This window comes from Entelurus aequoreus, linkage group LG16 (genome assembly GCF_033978785.1).
Source record: "Entelurus aequoreus isolate RoL-2023_Sb linkage group LG16, RoL_Eaeq_v1.1, whole genome shotgun sequence".
Lineage (NCBI taxonomy): Eukaryota > Metazoa > Chordata > Actinopteri > Syngnathiformes > Syngnathidae > Entelurus > Entelurus aequoreus.
In genome coordinates this window covers 25,042,417-25,068,092 of record NC_084746.1, presented here as the reverse complement: position 1 = coordinate 25,068,092, position 25,676 = coordinate 25,042,417, and the positions used below count along the sequence as shown (strand labels likewise).

Here is a 25,676-nt window from a genome sequence, read left to right as displayed (position 1 = left end):
GTTTTGGAAAGTCTCGACGAGCCGAATTTTCTTGTTCTATTGGCAGATAATTTTGCTTAGTTCAAATAAAATACCCCTAATTTATTTTAATTTTTTTCTTGTTTTTGAACACTGACTTTTTGCAGTGTGTACAGGAGACACGAACATCAGCATGGATCAACGTTAGCTTTATTTTTCAACTCACATGTAAGCAAATACGCCACAGCGTTAACGTCCGGTCCTTCAACTATCACTGTTTCTTCGGAGTCAAAATACATATTCGTATTTTACATTTACACTATTATTTGCGCACTATTGACAAGTGATGCACCAAAAATTTGGTTGTCGGAAAAGTCCACTTCCGCTGGCGGGCTGCATCTTTCCCCGCGCACACGAGTGACGTAGCTCGCCCAAAGCTAACAAAAAAAATCACATTTGGGGTCGCATTCGGGTCGCAATGCGTTTAGACTTTGAAAAGATCATACTCCAATCAGATTTGGACTAGCTCATGATGTGGCCTGAATCGGATGCGAAAATATCATATTTGAAGCACTTTGAAGCGTTAAGATTGGCCCCAAAAAATCAGATCTGTGTCACTTGAGGACAAAAAAATCCAATTTGGTGTGCAGTGTAAACAAGGCCTAAAGCCTGCACACGGCCAAGATGTGGTGCATGCACAGTACAATGAAAACACCTACGTTTATCCACTTTGCCCTCTCAATGTTTTATTGGATTATTTATTTGCACACAATGTACAATACTTTGTTTGTATTTACAGAAGTATTTCATTCAAGACAGAACTTTTAAGTTTGCACTTTATCAATCTCGATGTTGGAGAGTATTATTTATTGGCATGCAAAGTGCAATGCTGCATTTTTGTTAACAGAATTAATGTGTTCTAGACAGAAATATTGCTCTTTAATTTAGTTCTTTGAAAATGAATCCATAAAAAAATAAAATTTGTATCTGGTCTAAAAAAAACAGCTTTATTACATTTGTAATTGTGCTAAGAGTAAGATGCAGTGAATGCGGTGTCATTTCAAACTACTAGTGCCTACGTGTCAAAGTCAAGGATGAATTATCTGTGGCCCCCGAGATGATATTTGATTAGTATTAGAACCGGCCCGCTGGGATCCATTATTTAAATTTGTTTTAAATAAAATTACATTTTTAAGCCACTGTGACACTATCAGTGTTGGCGCTAATGATTTTCAAAATGGGGTCCCAGGGGTCCCATCAAGTCATAAAAATGGGGTCCCACAGTAAATTTTTGGGGTCCCACTTTTTATGTAACTGTTTTGAAAACAAATGATAAATGTATGCATTATCCTGTTATATCTCACATTCTATATTGTTGAGTTGAGTTGAGTTTGAGTTTATTTCGAACATTGTGTATTGGAAAAAGGTTGTCATAAACGTTCCTTAATTCATCTAAAAAAATAATACAAAAGAAAACATTTTTATGCATATGTAAATATATTCAGTTATAAACATTCATTCTTCATGGATCTAAACTTTACCGCTGTCAGTATATTTTTCTATATTATTATTGTAATATTTTCAGAACGTTTTTGTTCTATTTTTGGCCAAAGTAAGACAAAGAAAACAATCTGAAGTTGTCTTTATTTTTTTGTTTTAATGCCATAGTCCGGCCCGCGTGTGCACAGATTTTCCTCCATGCGGCCCCTGAACTGAAATGAGTTTGACACCCCTGTACTAGTCTTTGATCAAAAAAAAATATATATATATTTAAAATTATCTCTGTTATTTGTATTCATTGGTTTCTTTAAAAAAGTAGGAGACAAATCAGTAAAAAACGTAAATCACATTTTGTGGGGGGAAAAATAATGTTGATTTTATTTTTAGGACACATCACCCTGACCTACAAGTAAGCAAAGGATATTTGCTGCAATTTTCTTTGGACTTTCAGTTCAGTTCTGTTCAGTTTCAGTTTATTTCGAACATGCATACATCCATCCATTTTCTACCGCTTGTCCCTTTCGGGGTTGCGGGGGGTTGCTGGAGCCTATCTCAGCTGCATTACGATACAATGTAATTCATCAAATATTTCCAGTTGTTTCATTACAGCACGTCCGAAAAGGAGTAGGAAGAAGCTGAGCTTATTTAACCGTACCACTTTTCATACCATAGCGATTTTATCCTATTTCCGTGTTCTCTGTAACATAACAGTGAACAAATAAATAATAAAAGAATAATATACCATAGCAAGTAAACAAATATTAAATACATAAATTATATCTGTCTCAATTAAAAAAATCAAAAAGTCAAATAAAACAAAAAAAAGGGTTCAAGATGTTCATCATAATTATTGTTCTGTGTACTTTGTGAACACTTGTAGTTTGAACAGTCTCTTAAACGGAATCATATCGGTGCTTTGTTGGATTTCTTTGCTTAATCCATAATTTAATTCCACATACTGATATGCTAAAGGTTTTAAGTGTTGTACGAGCATACGAGCAGTTTTAAATTTGATTTTCCTCTAAGGTTATATTCCTCCTCTTTTGTGGAGAAGAATTGTTGTACTTTTAAAAATAACTTTAACAATTATTCGGCATTCCGGTTCCAAGGATAATATACCTTTCTTCAAGTAGTTATTATTCAGAAAATTAATGTAACACTGTCAATAGCGACAAGTCGTTGCAAGAAAGACATTCAACTGGATGGTGAGAGTTGAATGAGAGTCTGTTTTTTCCTGCCTGCTGTAAAAGCAAATGTCATGCAGAGTCATTTCATTTGAGATGCTGTGCCTAATTACCTGTCATTTGCTGCATCAGTCTAAACCAGGGGTGTCTAACTCATTTTAGATGGGGGGGCCACATGGAGAAAAATCTACTCCCAAGTGGGCCAGACTGGTAAAATCACGGCACGATAACTTAAAAATAAAGACAACTTCCGATTGTTTTCTTTGTTTAAAAATAGAACAAGCACATTCTGAAATTGTAGAAATCATAATTTTTTTGTTTTTTTTTTACAATTACCTATACTTTATTTGTCGTTATTTATATTTTCTGAACAAATTATATGATATGTCACGGCCAGGGCGCATTCCTCATCTGTGCGCTCTGCTGATTGCGCCTCCAAGAGCGCACCTGCGCGTGTCAGTCCTGCTGCAGCCGGCAGCTGCAGTCAATCTCCGGCAATCAGCGCACCTGAAGTTGATCAGAGGTCCTGCCTTCAAATGCCTGCACAACCTGCTATTCCAGGGCAGAACGTAGTCTTCTGTTCGAGTACAGTAAGCCAACTACAAAGCTCTATGCCTTTCTCTTTTTTTTTTTCCTCGTCGTATGATTGGTCTTGTGTTTCTCCCCTTGTCGTTCCTTGCAGCTACCCCTTCGTTTACGAGTTTCAAGGTGTGCGTCTCGTCTCACCCCGCGTTTCTTCTGCTTCCCTGACTGCCTCTTGGATCTCGACCTCCCGCTTGGACACTGACATTCTTTGTCCCGCTATAGCCCCCTGACTTCCTGCCTGCTCACAGACCTCAGAGCTCGGACTTGTCTCTCCTTATCTTCCGCCTCTCGCTCAACACTACCGCTAACACTCAACAGCTAATATCCACACATAGTCACACACCATACACACTTTGCATCTAGACACTCCATTCTGTTGTTTATTTAGATTATTGCTTGTATATATATATATATATATATATATATATATATATATATATATATATATATATATATATATATATATATATATATATATATATAATTTTTTTTTTTTTTTTTTTTTTTTAAATTTCTTTTTCTACCGCTTGTCCCTTTTGGGGTCGCGGGGGGTGCTGGAGCTTACCTCAGCTGCATTCGGTCGGAAGGTGGGGTATCACAGGGCCAACACAGATAGACAAACAACATTCACACTCACATTCACACACTAGGGACAATTTATATATATATATACAATACAATTTATATATATATAAGACTTGGTCCTTGGGTTTTGTTTCTCCGGAAGGCAACGGAAAATTGGCGCGGGCAAGGCGTGAATTTAAATACATGATTTAATATAAACACTCAAAAAAAGAATAAACAAAAGGCGCTCACAGCGGAGGTAAAAACTTGACTATGAAAACAAAAAGCGCGCACAAAGGCGGAAGTACAAAACTTGGCTATAAACACAAAACTGGTACAAAGGCAGAAACTATGAACAATGAAACAAAAAAAACACTAACTGTGGGCTGAATAAAGAAAACTTACTTTGACGAGAAAAGGATCATAAGGGTGTGTAGATAGTGTGATGTCGCCAGGACGAACAACAGAAACAGACAGATTTAAATAGTGACATGATCAGTGAAAACAGGTGCGTGACTCAAAACGTGAAACAGGTGCGTGGCATGACAGGTGAAAACTAATGGGTTGGCAAGGTAACAAACAAACAAGGAAGTGCACAACCAGGAACTAAAAAGAGTCCAAAAAATAAACAGCACATGGCCAAAACAAAAACATGATCAACAGACATGACATATATAAAATAAATCATAGAGCTAAAATACGCCCCCTGTTGTATGTGCCGTCTACTCCCCATGTACATAACATGATAATTAGGGTTGGGTATCGTTTGAATTCGAACGGTTCCGATTCCGATTCCGATTTTTGTTTCGATTCCGATTCCTGTCGATTCTCGATTCCGATTCTTTTAAGAGGCAGGGTCAAAAAAAAGTTTAGGATATTTTAAATGAGCTAGCTAACCTACAGTCTTTCTGAATGAAATAGTCTGACATTCTCCATCAATTTAAATTCTATTAACTTTTTATGAACTTTACTATAAATTCCTCACAGGGCTGTTTTCACATTTAGAACAGCTGTTTCTTTCATTCAGAAATTCCAGGTACATTTTTATACTTAGCAGACTCATCCCGCGGGCCGGATAAAACCTGTTTGCGGGCCTGATCCGGCCCTCGGGCCATACGTTTGTCACCACTGGTCTAAACTGAGCTAGCTGCTCCACAGACCCACTGACATTCATCTCACTTTAAGCGGATTGTCATGTTGCGTTACATGCACAAGCCGTGTTTAGCGTGGAGCAGCTGTTACAATGATGGGAGGTAATATGCCAAGGGTGTCAAACTCATTTTACATCGGAGGCCACATGGAGAAAAAACTACTCCCAAGGATTGATCAAATGACGGCACAACAACTTCAGATTGTTTTCTTTGTTTAAAAATAGAACAATCACATTCTAAAATTGTACAAATCATAATGTTGTTGGGTTTTTTTTACAATTACCTGTTGCGGTTAATAGTATATATACTTTATTTGTCGTTATTTATATTTTCTGAATAAATTATGTGATAAGGTTCATCAGTCAACTCGTTGGTGTTAATTTTCAATCTGTCAAGATAAAACATTTTTTATCAAAATCAAATTACAATGTTATTTATGTACTTTGATAATTTTCCTCGACTGATGTACTAACATCATGTGGTTTATTTTGTACATATGTAGCATCATCTACAAAGATACAAAGAATTGCTATCGCGACCTCGAGTGGACACATTTAGAACAGCTGTTTCTTTCATTCAATAATTTCAGGTTAATTTTTATACTTAGGAAACTCAGGATAAAACCAGTTCACGGGCCTGATCCGGCCCTCAGGCCGTACCTTTGACACCCCTGGTCTAAACCGAGCTAGCTGCTCCACAGACCCACCAACACTTTAAGTCAGGGGTGTCCAAACTTTTTCCACTGAGGGCCGCACACGGATAAATTAAAGCATGCAGTGGCCATTTTGATAATTAAAATTTTCAAACCATAACAAAATATATGGATTTTGTTTTTTTTTTTTACCTTTAGTGCTCCCAGGGACAATAAAGGCTCTAAGTCATTAAAATGTTAAAAACAAGTCAAATTATTATTTCATTTTTATTTAATGCTTACAGTAAATCTCTACAGTATATATACGGTATATAGGGACAGCGTGGTGAAGTTGGTAGAGTGGCCGTGTCAGCAATCGGAGTGTTGCTGGTTACTGGGGTTCAATCCCCACCTTCTACCATCCTAGTCACGTCCGTTGTGTCCTTGGGCAAGACACTTCACCCTTGCTCCTGATGGGTGCTGGTTAGCGCCTTGCATGGCAGCTCCCGCCATCAGTGTGTGAATGTGTGTGTGAATGGGTGAATGTGGAAATACTGTCAAAGTGCTTTGAGTACCTTGAAGGTAGAAAAGCGCTATACAAGTATAACCCATTTATCATTTATTTATATCAACTTCAGGTTGCTATAAACTTAAAAAAAAACTAAAAGGTTGTATGTGTCATAACGAGGGGGTTTTGGCATCTTACTGGGAGGATTGTTCTCACAGGAAGCAAACGGACTTTTCCGGACAAAGGTAGCAGGCAGGAACATATTTATTAATTAATAAATCCTACACAGGACAAAAGTCAGGAACTAAAACAAAATGAAAGCGTGGCGATTGCACAAGAGGCTAAGGGACATAAAACGTAAAACAGAAAACATACGCTAACACTTAGCCTGAACTATGGACATGAAACAAACAAAACTTACTGTGGCAAGAAACGAGCAGCATGAACTAAGCATGAAACAATCAGCATGAACTATGGTATCTCCAGAAAACAAGCAATGACGCCAGGACGACTAACTGGCAAAGACAGGCTTAAATACTGGTCTCTTGATTAGAGACAGGTGTGACCCGAACGCAAGAGGCAGGTCAAAATCATAAGTCATCATGGAAACTAAAACAAACAAGTGTGCACAAAAACAGGAACTACAGGAGTCTTAAACTAACAGAAAATAACAAAAAACAAGATCCAGACCACAGATCATAACAGTACGCCTTTTCTGTCAAAGACAACTTTGTTTTTTTGTAATAAAACTGAAATATGGAGTATTTTCCACACTGCTCAAAACATTCAGAAAACAATGTTTGATGTGAAGTAATTAGAGCAGGGGTCCCCAAACTTTTTGACTCGGGGGCAGCATTGGGTTAAAACAATTTGGCCGGGGGCCGGGCTGTATATGTCAGGGTTTCCACTGACAGTTTGGTTGCATTTTTTGCCAGCTGCTATTTATACCTGCCCTGCCCTCCAGTCACTGCTGGATTATTGTCACTTCTACCTGTCGCTATTTGTCGTTGCAGCTCTGTCTACTTTTGTCCACTCCGCTCAAGTCATAGTTCCTTCGTGTCACAGTAAGTGTTTTTGTTTGTTGTCGACAGTTAGCCTTTGTGCTATTTTAGTTCATAGCCAAGTTTGTTCTCCGCCTTGTGCGCGCCTTTTGTTTGTACCCTTTTGTTTGTTTTTTGCCATAGTGTTTAATTAAATCATGTTTTCTCGCACAATGCCTGCCGCCTTCTCTGCATCTTGGGGTTTGTCACCAACAAACTCTGACGAGAGAGAGAGAGAGAGAAAGAGAGAGAGAGAGAGAGAGAGAGAGAGAGAGAGAGAGAACTTTCCGCACCCGCGATGATGTCATGTTATCGATGAGAAAATGCATTTTTAGACAATATGATTTGCCTGAGCGGCTAGGAGACACCGTGAGTAGCAAGCGGTACAAAGTGGATAAGAAAAGACAGAAAACAATAATTTTTTTATTTTATATTTTTATTTTATTTTTTATACTTGGGACTTCCCGCGGGCCTGATTTTGGACGCTGGCGGGCCAGATCCGGCCCGCGGGTCGTAGTTTGGGGACCCCTGAATTAGAGCCTTAAAAAGATCAATAATGCAGGACAGCATTGATTTTTTTAATTCATTATTATTTTTGAGAAATCACAGTGAAAAGATAAATAAAATCCCATTAAATATATTTAGGATCCAAAAGGTGCCCCACTCATAAAGTGATACATTTTCATTAGTTTTTTTTTTTACTTTCAACACTTAAGTTATGAAATCAACTTCAGATATATCTGTCGATTTTACGTTTGAACTATTATTTTGTTTTATGCTCTTTTGTCAAAGAAAACGTGGATGTTTTTGTATGGCAACCACACAATATATGCAATATTTTCCACATAAAACATTTTAAAAGGGAAATATTTGAAATCATTGGAGTCTTGAATAGGTCAGGAATTCATTATAACATTGATTTTGTCACTGCCTGCAGGCCACCTTGTATGTTAAGTTTTCCTTAGTTGGTGCAGCAGGACCTGGCTCTTACTTTTTGTCTTCCTCCTAGAGTTCCTGTGTTCCCCTGTGTGCGGAGTTGTGAGGCGTGCACAGCTGTGTCTAATCTTCCCAACACTACTCAAGCAGCACCTGGACAGCTGGACGGCACTCGGCTATTCCACTCCTCGACTCGCCATGTCAGAAGACTTCTATGCTTTCCGGAGTTTTTCATGCTAACATTCTTGGCTGTTCCCAGTGCCATCCAACTTGGTGTTGTCTGGTAGGTTGCGCGTCTTGCAACTCCAACCCAAGTCTAGTTATTTTTGCATATTAACTTTTGTTCTTTTTTTCCCACAGTGCACATTTTGTTTTCTCTTTTTCGCTCCGTCGCTTTTTGTTATCACCTGTTTGGATATTTGTAGTGAGTACTCTTTCCTTAAGTAAATAACTGTTTTACTCACCTTCCGTCTGCATCCTTGGGTTCCTCCTCACCGCATTTAAATTGCATTGTGACAGATTTTTTTTTTTTGAGCAATGGCAAAAAAAAAGAAAATGGTAAATGGGTTATACTTGTATAGCGCTTTTCTACCTTCAAGGTACTCAAAGCGCTTTGACACTATTTCCACATTCACCCATTCACACACTGATGGCGGGAGCTGCCATGCAAGGCCCTAACCACGACCCATCAGGAGCAAGGGTGAAGTGTCTTGCTCAAGGACACAACGGACATGACGAGGTTGGTAGAAGGTGGGGATCGAAACCAGGAACCCTCAGGTTGCTGGCACGGCCACTCTCCCAACCGCGCCACGCCGTCCCCTAAAATAAAGAAAAAAAACAGCCTGCATGGCAGCTTTGTGTCAACATTGCAAATTTGTCTAGTTAGATTTCACCTCATTCCACTTTTTTTTAAATGTTTTTTTTTTAGTTTTTGCAATAGCGTTTTCAGAATGTGTGGCGGGCCAGTAAACAATTAGCTGCGGGCCGCAAATGGCCCCCGGGCCGCACTTTGGACACACCCCTGCTTTAAGTGCACTAAGCCAGTGTTTTTGAGCCACTGTGCCACGGCACACTAGCCGTGAGATATTGTCTGGTGTGCCGGGGGAAATTATGCATCTTCACCTAATTGGTCCAAAAAATATATTTTGCAAATCAATAGTTATAATCTGCTAATAATGTGCCGTTGTCTAGTGTCTGTGCTGTGTAGAGCTTGGTAGGGTAACCATGTAAAACTCCATATCAGTAGGTGGCAGCAGGTAGTTCATTGCTTTGTAGAAGTCGGAACGCATCAAGGATGGTTTGTTGTGATCCCAATATGCAGAGCACAGCTCCCCCCCCCCCACCCCCCCACCCCACCCCCCCTCCACACTCCTGATTGTAAATAATGTAAATAATTCAATGTGATTATCTTGTGTGATGACTGTATTATGATGATAGTATATATGATAGTATATATCTGTATCATGAATCAATTTAAGTGGACCCCGACTTAAACAAGTTGAAAAACTTATTCGGGTGTTACCATTTAGTGGTCAATTGTACGGAATATGTACTTCACTGTGCAACCTACTAATAAAAGTCTCAATCAATCAAAAAAACAGCGGGAGACAGCGTACAGTAGTGATGGGTTGATGAGGCGTCATGAAGCGTTTCAACACATTGCAAAACTGTATTGATACTGTGTCACTAAATACTGACATCTGCTGGACATTTAAAATCCCTACAGGCAACCTATGGACCGACTCAACTGACACTGATTTTATGACCTAGTATATACAATACTATAAACCAAGTCATTGTATTTCATTTAGGATTATTTCATATCTTCATTTAAATAAAAATATATTTTTTATCTTTTTTAGATACAGTCAATGAATAATGTGAACATGTATCATAACATGGAAATTTAAGAGAACGTGTTGTGAATGAGGATGCTTGTGGACTGGGATTTTTTTTTTTTTTTTTTTTTTTACACATTTTTATTAAAAAAAACAGTTTTTCCAACGTATAAAATTTTAGACGATTTCTCTTCTTAGTTATTATTTCTCTTATTATTATTTCGCTCACAGGGCACAGAGGAGGCGTCAGTGCGAGAAAAATGTGACTTTCTAAAAGCGGTACGCGCACCGACACAGGGTTTTACTCTATGAGCTCGACGCATGCGCCGACGCATCGGTGTTGCCGGACCCATCACTAGCGTACAGGTAAAAAAGGTATGTAACGCTTAAACCAAAAATGAACAAAAGGCAAGTCCCGCTAGGAAAAAAAAGGCACTGAAGAATAGGGATGGTTTTGCAAAACAAAAGTAAAACTGAACTGGCTACAAAGTAAACAAAAACAGAATGCTGGACGACAGCAAAAACTTACAGCGTGTGGAGCAGAGACGGCGTCCACAAAGTACATCCGTACATGACATGACAACCAACAATGTACCCACAAAGAAGAATAGCGTATGCACAACTTAAATACTCTTGATTGCGAAAACAAAGCAGGTGCAGGCAATAGCGCTCAAAGGAAGGCGTGAAGCTGCTACAGGAGAACACCAACAAAACTGGAAGGGTTTTGATTGATTGATTGAGACTTTTATTAGTAGGTTGCACAGTGAAGTACATATTCCGTAAAACTGACCACTAAATGGTAACACCCGAATAAGTTTTTCAACTTGTTTAAGTCGGGGTCAACTTAAATTGATTCATGATACAGATATTCATCCATCCATTTTCTACCGCTTATTCCCTTTGGGGTCGCGGGGGCGCTGGAGCCTATCTCAGCTACAATCGGGCGGAAGGCGGGGTACACCCTGGACAAGTCGCCACCTCATCGCAGATACAGATATATACTATCATATATACCAGGGGTGGGCAATTAATTTTTACCGGGGGCCGCATGAGCAACCCGAGCACTGCTGGAGGGCCACATCGACAATATTTCAATTAAATTTTGCTCAATATTACTTTTGATATATACCGTAAGATAAATAATAATAATAATAATAATAATAATAATAATAATAATAATAATAATTAATAATAATAGTAATACTTCAACATAGTGTGTGTAACAGCATTCCATGACTAATATAAATAAATTTACATTAATAATAAATGACAGTAAAATAAGCACACGTATGACTGAGGAGTCATAGTGTAACTTTGTGTGGTGTTTGAGTTGTCCGACTTTTTGTGTGGCCATAAACGCACCAGTGGTTTAGTGCTATGCGTGTTGGTGACAGATGACAAGTTGGTTTTAGCCTGGTTTGAACGGCAGAAAATGACTAGTTTTTCGAGATAGAATTGTTTTACTCATGTTTTTGGTGTGGTTATGGCCGAATATAAACAGTTTTGCTCAATAAAGTGATCGATATAATTCCTGGCCTCGAAGCATCTCGATAAGACGTTACAATAATTGAACGGTGTTCAATTGAACGGTGTTGACGAACACCGTTAGGGCCGCTTGTTGTCACTGTCACTCAAAGTTGCATTGCAAAATTACATAGAATAAATATGTTTATTTTGTTTAGAATTCAGATGGGATTTGATTTCGTGCGCGGCATATATTTGCTGCGCGCAGCGGACGCTTGAGCAGTGCGCAATTGCGCAGGCACGCACCTTAGAGGGAACGTTGCTTGGCAGTCCATGTCTTTTTGGAAACCCGCCATTCTTCATCAACTTTTCTCTTTTTAGTGTCTCCGGTGTAAACCGTGCATCACTTGTCGCTGCATGTGCACCTTCACTCACAGGTTACACACGGACACACGTCCATAAATAATACTTTTCAAAATAAAAGCAGCACAGTTGTATTGCGCGCACGACATAGATGTTTTTTCAACTTTGTAATTTGTGATTGCAGCTGTTCACATTCACTCACAATCATGCACACGCATATGCCCACACGGAAGTAATACAAATAATGATTTTCAAAACAAAAGCAGCTCCGTTGTATTGCACACTCGACATAGATACTTTTTTAAATTTATTTTGTAATTTATAATTGGCCTCACGCGGGCCGGACAGGGACGCACAAAGGGCCGGATGCGGAATGCCCAGCTCTGATATATACTATCATCATAATACAGTCATCACACAAGATAATCACATTGAATTATTTACATTATTTACAATCAGGGGTGTGGAGGGGGGGGGGTAAGATATGGACAGCAAGTAGTGGACATAGAGAGAGAGAGAGAGAGAGAGAGAGAGAGAGAGAGAGAGAGAGAGAGAGAGAGAGAGAGATCAGAAGGCATAAGAAAAAGTATCGGCATTTGATTTTTTATATTTGATTATTAGCAATTGATTATTAGCAATCCGGGGAGGGTGTTAGTTTAGGGTTGTAGCTGCCTGGAGGTGAACTTTTATTGCGGTTTTGAAGGAGGATAGAGATGCCCTTTCTTTTATACCTGTTGGGAGCGCATTCCACATTGATGTGGCATAGAAAGAGAATGAGTTAAGACCTTTGTTAGTTCGGAATCTGGGTTTAACGTGGTTAGTGGAGCTCCCCCTGGTGTTGTGGTTATGGCGGTCATTTACGGGTCACCAAAATAACAGCGCAAGACAGGAACTAAAGCACTACGCCCAGGAAACAACAACAAACTCAAAATAAGGCACGACAACCTGGTGGAGTTTCATTTTTTTAACCTTTTCTGCTGGTGATTTTTTTTTTATGAAACAAAAAGGTTGAAAAACACTGCACTTAGCTTAGTGTGGAGCAGCTGTTACAATGATGGGAGGGGATATGCAATTGTGATTCAGTCAAAGGTGATGATCATGGAAAAATAAACAAGGGGAGTAGACATACATAAATAAGCACAAAAAGGAAGTTAAAATGTCTTACTGGTGGTGTTGTACTTCACCCCATTGATGTACTCGGGGCAGGGTCTCTCCACTGTCTTCCCGGTGCTGCTGCGTGGCCAGCAGGTGCCAATCTCATCCGTGGTGGCATTGCAATAGAAATCTTGTGGGGATTGAAAGTTTCTATTAGACTATTTGCGCAGTGGTGAGGGGACTATCGGAGGCGTTCTTACCGTCTGCGCTCAGCTGGGACAATGACGCGTTTTCCCAAAAAGTGTCAGGAAAGGCTTCCAGCAAAGTGCAGTTTAAGTCCGCCAGCTCCCCGAATATGATCTGGTAGAGGGTGGCATCCATGGTCCCGGCTTAGCGCATGTGGGCTTTGGATGGAGAGGCGTGCGCTCCGAGCGCAGCCGAGCCTTGTGCGCCTGTGAGTGGAGGCGGCGGCGGCGTCTCTGGCTCCCGCTCCTCCTGAGTGCTTATTGGCTCTGGCCAATAAGAGCCGCCCTCGTCATCGCCGTCATTGTCGTTATCGTCGTTATCGTTATCGTTATCAACCTCATCAATCAACGTGGAGCGGGGAGACAGTCACGCACCTGGTACACCAGGCCTGGGCAATTATTTTGACTCGGGGGGCCAAATTTAGAGAAAAAACTGTGTCTGGGGGCCGGTATATCTATTTTTAGGAACACTAATGCAAAACCTCACAATAATGTCTGATTGAATGCTAAAAACGTTATGACAGACCGCCTTAAAAAACATAATGGAATTTTAAATTTTTCTATGAACGATAAAACCCTGAATATTGACAGCATGTGAACGTCACACCCCCTTCCGATCGACATATTTTACAATCAAGTGAAACGTAACAAAAATGCAACAGACAGTGAAATATGAACGCGAAGGGTACAAAATAAACCCACCTTAAATCTGAAATATATGATATTTGCTGAATTTCCCCTAGGGATCAATAAAGTACTTTATATTCTATTCTATATATCACTAAGCTTTAGAAGAGGGGTGTCAAACTCATTTCAGCTCAGGGGCCGCATGGAGGAAAATCTATTACCAAGTGGGCCGGAATGGTAAAATCATGGCATGATAACTTAAAAATAAAGACAACTCTGGGTTGTTTTCTTCATTTTACTTTGGCAAAAAATAGAACAAGCACATTCTGAAAACGTACAAATCACAGATAATCCTCTGGACAAATCACTTCAAGTTTGTTGAAAATTCTGAGGAAATTGGTGCAGCTTCAAAAAAAACAATGAGCTTAGACTTTGTCTCGGTGTATCTACAAAGCTAGGATTAAACTTTAAAGATTCAATCAATCAATCAATCAATGTTTATTTATATATCCCTAAATCACAACGTGTAAACTCTTCTAGGTATCTAATACCTCCTTTGTCATGTCCACGTATCAATCCAGTGCTAACTCAACAAACCGTAAGAAACGGAGGTAAAAACTATTCAGAAGGGTTAAGTTTTCTCGTTTTTGACAGAGACATGATGGGGGAGTAAGGGAGCCAAATTAACGATGTGTTTGAAGCAGAAGACATAAAACCCAAGATTTTTTCTGTTTCATTTCGGTCGAGGGAGAGGAAGACGCCACGCTTAACTTTGTACTTCTTGCTAGTCCTAACAGAAATGCTATTGTGACATCCAGTGGACACATTTAGAACAGCAGTTTCTTTCTTTCAAAATACTTTAATACTTGGCAAACTCATCACGCGGGCCGCATAAAACCTGTTCGCGGGCCTGATCCGGCCCACGGGCCGTACGTTTGACATCCCTGCTTTAGAACCTTGTTGTGAAAATCTCCTTCCGCGTCTGTGGAAACGCTTCCCGCCCACACTGCTTGGTGCCTCGTCTGAGCTGCTGTGACGTAGATTACCATAGTAACTAGATAGATTACCATAGTAACTAATGATATGACCATAGTAACTCATTAGATGACCATAGTAACTAATTAGATGACCATAGCAACTAGTTAGATTACCATAGTAACTAGTATATCATCCCTAAGCGCAGATTCCAAGCATTGAAATACTTTGTATAGTTGAAGACTTACGGTCATTAGAAAACATCATTACACATCATAATGGCAGCTACACTTTCCATCTTAAAGATCTAAAAAAAATATTTGGGAATGTCCAACGGGCCAGATTGAAAAGCTCAACGGGCCGCATGTGGCCCCCCGGCCTTAATTTGCCCAGGTCTGTGGTACACCCATCATCTCTATTACTGCCTTCCGTTGACCTCGGAAGTTGGAGGTCGGCGCTCGGAATGACGTCACAGCCAAGGTGCGAGCGTTCCAGTGATGAGAAAATCAAGATGGCCACATCCACGAAAGCCATGAATTTACCATGAATTGATTAACGTGGACCCCCGACTTAAACAAGTTGAAAAACATATTCGGGTGTTACCATTTAGTGGTCAATATGTACTGTGCTGTGCAATCTACTAAAAAAAGTTTCAATCAATCAATTAATCAAAACCATTTTTGTGCTTGCCTTGTCTGAACAACACATGAAATAAATGTAGCTTACACTATAATGATGTTACCATATATATAAATAAACATACACTATATTGCCAAAAGTATTTGGCCACCTGCCTTGACTCACATATGAACTTGAAGTGCCATCCCACTCCTAACCCATAGGGTTCAATATGATGTCGGTCCATCTTTTGCAGCTATTACAGCTTCAACTCTTCTGGGAAGGCTGTCCACAAGGTTGCAGAGTGTGTTTATATGAATTTTCCACCATTCTTCCAAAAGCGCATTAGTGAGGTCACACACTGATGTTGGTGGAGAAGGCCTGGCTCTCAGTCTCCGTTCTTATTCATCCCAAAGGTGTTCTGTCGGGTTCAGGTCAGGACTCTGTGCAGGCCAGTCAAGTTCATCCACACCAGATTCTGTCATCCATGTCTTTATGGACCTTGCTTTGTGCACTGGTGCACAGTCATGTTGGAAGAAGAAGGGGCCCGCTCCAAACTGTTCCCACAGGGTTGGGAGCATGGAATTGTCCAAAATGTTTTGGTATCCTGGAGCTTTCAAAGTTCCTTTCACTGGAACTAAGGGGCCAATCCCAACTCCTGAAAAATAACCCCACACCATAAGTTCTTCTCCACCAAATTTCACAATGCAGTCCGAAATGTACTGTTCTCTTAGCAAGCTCCAAACCCAGACTCGTCCATCAGATTGCTAGATGGAAAAGCGTGATTCATCACTCCAGAGAAGGCGTCTCCACTGCTCTAGAGTCCAGTGGCGGCGTGCTTTACACCACTGCATCTGACGCATTGCATTGGCTTAGATTCAGCTGATCGGCCATGGAAACCCATTCCATGAAGCTCTCTGCGTACTGTACATGGGCTAATTGGAAGGTCACATGAAGTTTGGAGCTCTGTAGCAACTGACTGTGCAGAAAGTCTTTGCACTATGCGCTTCAGCATCCGCTGACCCCTCTCTGTCAGTTTATGTGGCCTACCACTTGGTGGCTGACTTGCTGTTGTTCCCAAACGCTTCCATTTTCTTATAATAAAGCCGACAGTTGACTTTGGAATATTTAAGAGCAAGGGAATGTCGTGACTGGATTTGTTGCACAGGTGGCATCCTATTACAGTTCCAGGCTGGAAATTACTGAGCTCCTGAGAGCGGCCCATTCTTTCACAAATGTTTGTAGAAACAGCCTCCGTGACTAAGTGCTTGATTTTATACAGCTGTGACCGGGCCAAGTGATTAGGACACCTGATTCTCATAATTTGGATGGGTAGCCAAATACTTTTGGCAATATATATATATATATATATATATATATATATATATATATATATATATATATATATATATATATATATATATATATATATATATATATATATATATATATATATACGTGCCGATCCCGTGGGTGCTTCACGGCCCGAGCAGCCACGTGGGCTTGATGGCAACTTTCCATCTTTAAAATAATTTAGAAAAATCAATCTTGTTGTAGTTAATTTTGTGGCGAGTTTGGTCCGTTTTACAAAATAATAAAGCCACAAATCATATGGGATATTAATTTTGCTGAACGTCTATTTTTTTTGTTCAATACACACACACCGAGCACCCACTTGCAGAAATGTAGATCGGCGCCTATGATATATATATATATATATATATATATATATATATATATATATATATATATATATATATATATATATATATATATATATATATATATATATATATATATATGTAGGCTGTTTTATTTATCTGTCCATCCATTTTCTACCGCTTGTCCCTAACAGGGGTGCTGGAGCCTATCCCAGCTGCACATGGGCGGAAGGCGGGGTACACCTTGGACAAGTCGCCACCTCATCACAGGGCCAACACAGATAGACAACATTCACACTCACATTCACACACTGGGGCCAATTTAGTGTTGCCAATCAACCTATCCCCAGGTGCATGTCTTTGGAGGTGGGAGGAAGCCGGAGTACCCGGAGGGAACCCACGCAGTCACAGGTACGACATACAAACTCCACACAGAAAGATCCAGAGCCCAGGATCGAACCCAGGACCTTCGTGTTGTGAGGCACACGTACTAACCACTGTGAATCAATATATATATATATATATATATATATATATATATATATATATATATATAGTAGTATCGACTAGATATATATACCATATATTGTACTTGGTATCATTACAGTGGATGTCAGGTGTAGATCAACCCATGGCATTTGTTAACATTCAGGGTGCGAGCTTGTTGTTAGCGGTTAGCTATTGTATCCTCCTACAGTGTGTAGTGAAGCATGATTAGCTACTCCTCATCCTGCAGGGATGATACTTGTATGAAACTTACTTTATTTGTCGCCATGGAGGCCAGGACTAAAACACTGTCGACTGCGAATGGACGTTCGCCGCTAGCTAGCTAGCCATGTCTTAAAGCACCTCTTCCTGAGGGCGTTTCAGTGTTATAACTTCACCTTTATCTTTAGTTTTTAAGCCAAAACGCGTCCGTTCTCCCTTTTCTGTCTACAGACTGTGTCTGCTTGTAAGTACTCCGGGATTGTGTGCTGCCGAACATGCTTGTCTGCTCGTAAAACCAGCAATGTCATGACATAAAGACACGCCGTCATGCCCGGGAACCGGTACTTTTCAACTAGAGTATAGTACCGTTTTTTATTCATTAGTACCGCGATACTATACCAGTATATATATATATATATATATATATATATATATATATATATATATATATATATATATATATATATATATATATATATATATACACACACACACACAACAACACATTGTATATGGCTGTTTTATCTAACTTTATTTAAATGTTAGATGTTTTATCAAGGTTAAAGATTGCCTAGGTTTACCACACTGACTTAGACATTCACAGTTGGCACATGTTGAAAGCCTAGTACTAATTGCTAAATACTAGCAGTGACCAGCATGTGGAATCTGTACCTTCCGGGGATAACGTTGTGTAATCACGACAAAAAAAGGTGAGTGTTCTATTTAACTTTACTACACGTGTTATACCAACATGTAGTTTTGGTTTCCTTCACCCAATTACTCCCAAATGAGGTTAATTGACACAGGTTGTCATGCCAACCAGCATGCGAGCTTAATTCTTTTTCCACATTTCTGGGTTCGTGTTGCGACATGGACAACGTGGAGATCAATGTAAGTACAGTAATTGTTTTCATGTTGCAAGCATTTGTACTATTGATTGATTGTGTATTTCAAATTAGAGTTTGACCTTCCATCAACAGGTGGTGGTTTTTTCCCCCAAAATTATGGCTGACATGTTTGTAATGTCATTTAATGTGCTGTGCTTCTTGTTTGACCTATTGTCATCAGTCAATCAATCACTATCATGTTGTGTTTGTCCCATCTGTGTCTTTTGTCGTAATTAGCCTGAGTGCCTGCTTAGTTCTGTTATGTCCTTGTTGGATCCCAGTTGTTGGTTATTGTCCTTGAAAGTGCATAAGTCCTCCTTGTTTCTGTGTTTTTACCCACGCTTGAATTCCCCCTTCTGAGGATAAAGGCTATTGAATGATGACCCAAACAGCAAGTAGATTAAAGGCCTACTGAAACCCACTACTACCGACCACGCAGTCTGATAGTTTATATGTCAATGATGAAATCTTAATATTGCAACACATGCCAATACGGCCGGGTTAGATTACTAAAGTGCAATTATAAATTTTGCGCGAAATATCCTGCTGAAAACGTCTCGGTAAGATGACGCCTGCGCGTGACGTCCTGGATTGTAGAGGACATTTTGGGACAGCATTGTGGCCAGATATTAAGTCGTCTGTTTTCATCGCAAAATTCCACAGTATTCTGGACATCTGTGTTGGTGAATCTTTTGCAGTTTGTTCAATGAACAATGGAGACAGCAAAGAAGAAAGCTGTAGGTGGGAAGCGGTGTATTTCGGCGGGCTGCAGCAACACAAACACGTAGCCGATGTTTCATTGTTTACATTCCCGAAAGATGACAGTCAAGCTTTACCATTGGCCTGTGGAGAACTGGGACAACAGAGACTCTTACCAGGAGGACTTTGAGTTGGATACGCAGACGCGGTACCGTGAGTACGTACGCAGCTGCGGCTTCCAAACATTTGATCGCTTGCCCGTACGTGCGTGCCGCTATGTGCATGTCACGTACGTAACTTTGGGGACTTTGGGGAAATATATGTGCTGTATGAACTTTGGAGAGGTGAACGGTACTTTGGGCTGTGGGATTGAGTGTGTTGTGCGGGTGTTTGATTTGTATTGGCGGGTTAAATAGACGGGAGGGGGGAGGTGTTTGTTATGCGCGATCAATTTGTGGCATATTAAATATAAGCCTGGTTGTGTTGTGTATATATATGTCTTGTGTTTATTTACTGTTTTAGTCATTCCCAGCTGAATATCAGGTCCCACCCGCCTCTCACAGCATCTTCCCTATCTGAATTGCTTCCACTGCCCTCTAGTCCTTCACTCTCACTTTCCTCATTCACAAATCTTTCATCCTCGCTCAAATAAATGGGGAAATCGTCGATTTCTCGGTCCGAATCGCTCTCGCTGCTTGATGCCATGATTGTAAACAATGTGCAGATGTGAGGAGCTCCACAACCGGTGACGTCACGCGCATATCGTCTGCTACTTCCAGTACAGGCAAGGCTTTTTTATCAGCGACCAAAAGTTGCGAACTTTATCGTCGATGTTCTCTACTAAATCCTTTCAGCAAAAATATGGCAATATCGCGAAATGATCAAGTATGGCACAAAGAATGGACCTGCTATCCCCGTTTAAATAAGAAAATCGCATTTCAGTAGGCCTTTAAGGCTTTTAACTTGAGTCAGTAGTTTGTCATTTATTGCTACTTTTTACTGATCTCAGCAAATGTGTGTTGAAAGGGACTGTCTGGTGGAGTAGGACACCCCGCTTCGGCTCGCTCACGCACATTTCCAACATCTAATTAAAATAAGCAGTGTGTGTCCATTTCAATTAGTTCCTGAAAGCCAGTGTTCACCACAGCAGATACCTCACACTGTGATGTGTTTTGACGTGCTTTTTTCTTTCCACTCCTTCTATACCAAACATCTTAAGGGGGACTGCACTTTTTTTTTTTTTTTTGCCTTTTATTCACAATCCCTATTTAAGACAAGAACACGTGTTCTTCTTTTTTTTATGAATTTTAATTTGTAATACACGGCGAGTACAAGGTGGCTACCAATGCAGCTAATGGTAGTACTCTGTTGCGCCCATAAAATCCTCGAAAAAATATCCGAAAACTGACAACTAGAGATGTCCGATAATGGCTTTTTTGCCGATATCCGATATTCCGATATTGTCCAACTCTTAATTACCGATTCCGATATCAACCGATACCGATATATACAGTCGTGGACTTAACACATTATTATGCCTAATTTTGTTGTGATGCCCTGCTGGATGCATTAAACAATGTAACAAGGTTTTCCAAAATAAATCAACTCAAGATGTGGAAAAAAATGCCAACATGGCACTGCCATATTTATTATTGAAGTCACAAAGTGCATTATTTTTTTTAACATGCCTCAAAACAGCAGCTTGGAATTTGGGACATGCTCTCCCTGAGAGAGCATGAGGAGGTTGAGGTGGGCGGGGTTGGGGGGGGGTGTATATTGTAGCGTCCCGGAAGAGTTAGTGCTGCAAGGGGTTCTGGGTATTTGTTCTGTGTGTTTATGTTGTGTTACTGTGCGGATGTTCTCCCGAAATGTGTTTGTCATTCTTGTTTGGTGTGGGTTCACAGTGTGGCGCATATTTGTAACAGTGTTAAAGTTGTTTATACGTGTGACCTGTATGGCTGTTGACCAAGCATGGCTTGCATTCACTTGTGTGTGTGAAAAGCCGTAGATATTATGTGATTGGGCCGGCACGCAAAGGAAGTGCCTTTATGGTTTATTGGCGCTCTGTATTTTTCCCTACGTCCGTGTACACAGCGGCGTTTTAAAAAGTAATACATTTTACTTTTTGAAACCGATAACGATAATTTTGAAAACGATACCGATAATGTCCGATATTACATTTTAAAGCATTTATCGACCGATATTATCGGACATCCCTACTGATAACTATACTCCATTTACATTTTGTGACCTGAGTATTAACCAAGTAATAGCAATGTTGTTATTATCAGCTTTTACACAGAGGAACTTTTTTTTTAGCAGCGCCGTGGTCAAGGTTAAACAAAGGCTCCTAATTTTGTCTGCTGACATATGCAGTAACATATTGTGTCATTTATCATTCTATTATTTTGTCAAAATTATTAACGACAAGCGGTAAAAAATTTTTATTAAAATGGAATAATCATTTATTCTTCTGCTGTTGGATACTTTACATTAGTACCACACATTTGGGTATCAATCCGATACCAAGTCGTAACAGGATCATACATTGGTCATATTCAAAGTCCTTGTGTGTCCAGGGACATATTTCCTGACTTTATAAACATTACATAAATATATATTAGTTTTAATTGATTTTTAAATGTGCCAGAAAATAACCCGTTTTGTATACCGCTGATGTGATTCAATTCACAGTAGGGTGTAACTGCGTTCCTCTATAGTATTTATCCAGTAATGATAATGTGGTGACATCAATTATGGTATTTTGAGAGGTAATCATTGAAGTCGGAGATCACTGAAGGCCTAGGTGGGAAACGCACGGCCCGCCACTGTGCTAAGCAGTGTTGGGTTAGTTACTGAAAACCAGTAACTAGTTACAGTTACTAGTTACTTTATTTCAAAAGTAACTCAGTTACTAACTCAGTTACTTACACCAAAAAGTAATGCGTTACTGTGAAAAGTAACTTTTTAGTTACTTCTTTTTTCCCCCTTTTTTTTAAGGCTCCCATTAATGCCCTTTTAGCCTTCATTTCAGAACTGTTATTGCACTGGAGAATAATACCATCTGTTAATCAACTTGACATGCATTTGCATCACTGAACTCAGAAAGCAATGTGGTCTACATACAACACACAAACAATGTGGTCTACATACAACACACAAACAATGTGGTCTACATACAACACACAAAGACAAAGATATGTTTCAAAGGGCCAATTTATTTCAGGCCAGAAAAAATTTACAAAACTATTTTAAATAGCTGCAACATAATGGCACTTTAACTTTAACTCTAAGTAGATAGGATCTTTGATCCAAGACACAACTAAGTGGCCTAGTGGTTAGAGTGTCCGCCCTGAGATCGGTAGGTTGTGAGTTCAAACCCCGGCCGAGTCATACCAAAGACTATAAAAATGGGACCCATTACCTCCCTGCTTGGCACTCAGCATCAAGGGTTGGAATTGGCGGTTAAATCACCAAAATGATTACCGGGCGTGGCACCACTGCTGCCCACTGCTCCCCTCACCTCCCAGGGGGTGAACAAGGGGATGGGTCAAATGCAGAGGACAAATTTCACCACACCTAGTGTGTGTGACAATCATTGGTACTTAAACTTTAACTTACATTTAACTAAAATGTTATTTTCTTTGTGCTCGACAAAAAAAAAGTATTGAGAATGTCTCCATGTTAAAAAAAACTCGACTTCTGGCTTTGCCATGATGTCTTGTTAGTTGTTATGAGAGTAGCGTACGTGTGTGTGTGTAAGATATGACAGCATGTGAGGTGAGTGACGTCAGTGAGTGAGTGGGCGAGAGATGTGAGGGACCGGCGACAGTGAGTGCGTGCAGGTGTTCTAGCTTGGTGGATGGCTGCGTCCAATAAAGTCACAAAGTTGCAACAAACCGCCGGGCTCGTCATTCACCCTCAGCTGTAAAGACCCTCTTCCGGGTAAAGTGAAGGTTGTTAGCCCCGAAGTACGGCTCTGGAGGCGTGCTTTCCCCCACCCACAGAAAGCACGCCTCTTCTTTTCCACCGCAGCGGTCCAATAAAACACACTCAGATCTTCTTTTTCTAGCCGATACTACATAAAAATAACGTAAAATAACGCAGTAACGCATCATGCAGTAACGGTAACTGAGTTACTGCATATAAAAAATAACGCGTTAGATTACTAGTTACCGCCGAAACTAACGGCGTTACAGTAACGCGTTACTTGGTAACGCATTAGTCCCAACACTGGTGCTAAGTTAGCCTATCAGAAACAAAATGTTCAAACTTGTGGCTTCTATCGTCCGTGGCCGTCTGAATGAAAGTTGCCAGAGCTCCAGGCTTGATTTTAAAATGTGTAGTGAAGCCAGCTTTTCTTCACAAAGCTGTCCACACGTGCAGGCTCTTCACGCTAGCTAATTGCGATTTTTTTTGCCAAAAATTTAGATTTTTAGATGCTATACATTTAAATGTATAAACCTGCTAAAATGATGAGTGAAGAAAGTCATGTTACTTTACCTGAAAATCAACAACTGTCTCAAATTGCCACACATTACAATAACGTTTATTAATTTACTTAGAAAAATATTTGGGTTTATTTGGATCGCTCGCTCTTCTAAATGAAAATCTGATTTGTGGGTCCTTGCTGAACCAATAAAAACTATGTTTTATTACATACACTGACCGTCCTTGGCCGACTGTTGTAGCCTCTTTGCCATACCACCGTTTCAAACTAAGTTATTTCCTTCAGCCATTTTACACGGTCACCTTTAAAACTTTTTTGTAGATACTGTAAATTGGCGTTTGTTATTAGCGCACTAACAGCATCGGCGGCAGCGCACACAAACTTTGTTTCCTTTAACTACTTTTGATTGGCTAGCAGGCCAAGGACTCAAGGCCTGATCATTCTTACAGTCCACAGACGGAGGAGAGAAAAAATAAAGAATCTCAGCCTCTTGCGGTTAGATTATTGCAGTAATTGCAACCTCAATGTGGATTAATCGTGCATGGGTTTACCTGCCATAATGTGTATAGATCATCATATATAGCTACAGAATATATATTTAAATCACGTTAATATTAGCCATAACGCATATTGACCATCATATATAGCTGCAGAACATATATTAAATCATGTTAGTATTAGCCATAATGTATATCATCATCATATATAGCTGCAGAACATATATTTAAACGTCAATATTAACAGATCAGCTTCGTCTTGCGATTGTGTACTCTCTCTCTCTCTCTCTCTCTCTCTAGGCTGCATTGATTTTCCCTACTTCTCCGAGCAGGGCTTGAACACACATCGCCTGTGCGAGTGACCAGTGTACTACTATTGAGCTAAAACACAGGCAGTCTCCCTAATCGCCTCTCGCAAAGGACATATAATCATGAACAAAATTATTTTTGAAATGGGTGATAATTTTGCATTGTTGCAGTTCTGTTGAGTGAAATCATGATTATTTATTTTTCAAACTGTGTTTTCGGGCGGGGCGCAGGTGGGGCGTGTTGAGGGGTTGTTGTTGTTTGGGGGAGACCCCAAAGTCCCTTGGGTTAAGTCGGCCTTGTTACTGGGCAGTATCATGTCAATGAGGAAGAAAGTTTTTTGTTTATGTGATGAAAACACACAACTTGTGGGGGAGGGCCTCAAAAGTGGAGCTAAAAAGTGAGGGAAGTTATAGGCCTTTCACACATTAAATTCTCATCAAGAGGCTGTCCAGACATATCCTGCTGAGAGAACATCATTAAAAAGTCAATTATCAGGCTCTTTCTAATGCAGCATCTAAAATTCTAACTTCATGGGGGAACTGCAATTTTTGGATTGTTGCCTATAAATTTCAATCCTTATGAGAAATAAGAACATTATTTTAATGCATTGTAACTCAGAACTAAAAGTTTGCTTACAATGGAGTGAATGGGAGCCATAAATTCATGTGCATTGTCACAGAGAGGTAACTTCCTCATTATAAATCATGTCTCCTACTTGGATAGTAAAATGATGTGGACATAAACTGAGACGTTGGTACACTTTGAGAGCCAACTTAGACCAGAAAATGGCAAAAAATACCTTAAAGGTCTTTGGGCAATTAGGAATCTATGGGACGCCGAATGTAAATGTTCAGTCAGACTTTTCTAGCAGATTAATTTCTCAATTTAACTCACTTTTCTCAGATTTTGCTCATTTTCATCACATTTAAGATTGAATTAAATGTTGTCTCTAAATGTGATATTTAAATGTAAAATCTTAACCTAAATCTTAAATCTAAACATCCATCCATCCATCCATCCATTTTCTACCGCTTGTCCCTTTTAGGGTCGCGGGGGGTGCTGGAGCCTATCTCAGCTAAAATTGGGCAGAAGGCGGGGTACACCCTGGACAAGTCGCCACCTCATCACAGGGCCAACACAGATAGACAGACAACATTCACACTCACATTCACACACTAGGGCC

At 39.9% G+C, this 25,676-nt stretch overlaps 1 protein-coding gene across 3 annotated transcripts in view; it reads right to left on the bottom strand.

Annotated features, from left to right (window-relative positions):
• LOC133630743 (corticotropin-releasing factor receptor 2) overlaps positions 1 to 13,270 on the bottom strand; it is a 165,337-nt gene extending 152,067 nt beyond the window's left edge. For all 3 annotated transcript variants that reach the window (XM_062022454.1, XM_062022456.1, XM_062022455.1), the window contains exons 1-2: positions 13,078 to 13,270; positions 12,888 to 13,007 (exon numbers count right to left, since the gene is read on the bottom strand). In XM_062022454.1, coding sequence (XP_061878438.1) covers positions 12,888 to 13,007; positions 13,078 to 13,198 — 241 coding nt within the window. In that variant the 5' untranslated portion in view covers positions 13,199 to 13,270. The remainder of the gene's footprint in view (positions 1 to 12,887; positions 13,008 to 13,077) is intronic.
• Positions 13,271 to 25,676: the final 12,406 nt, after the last annotated feature.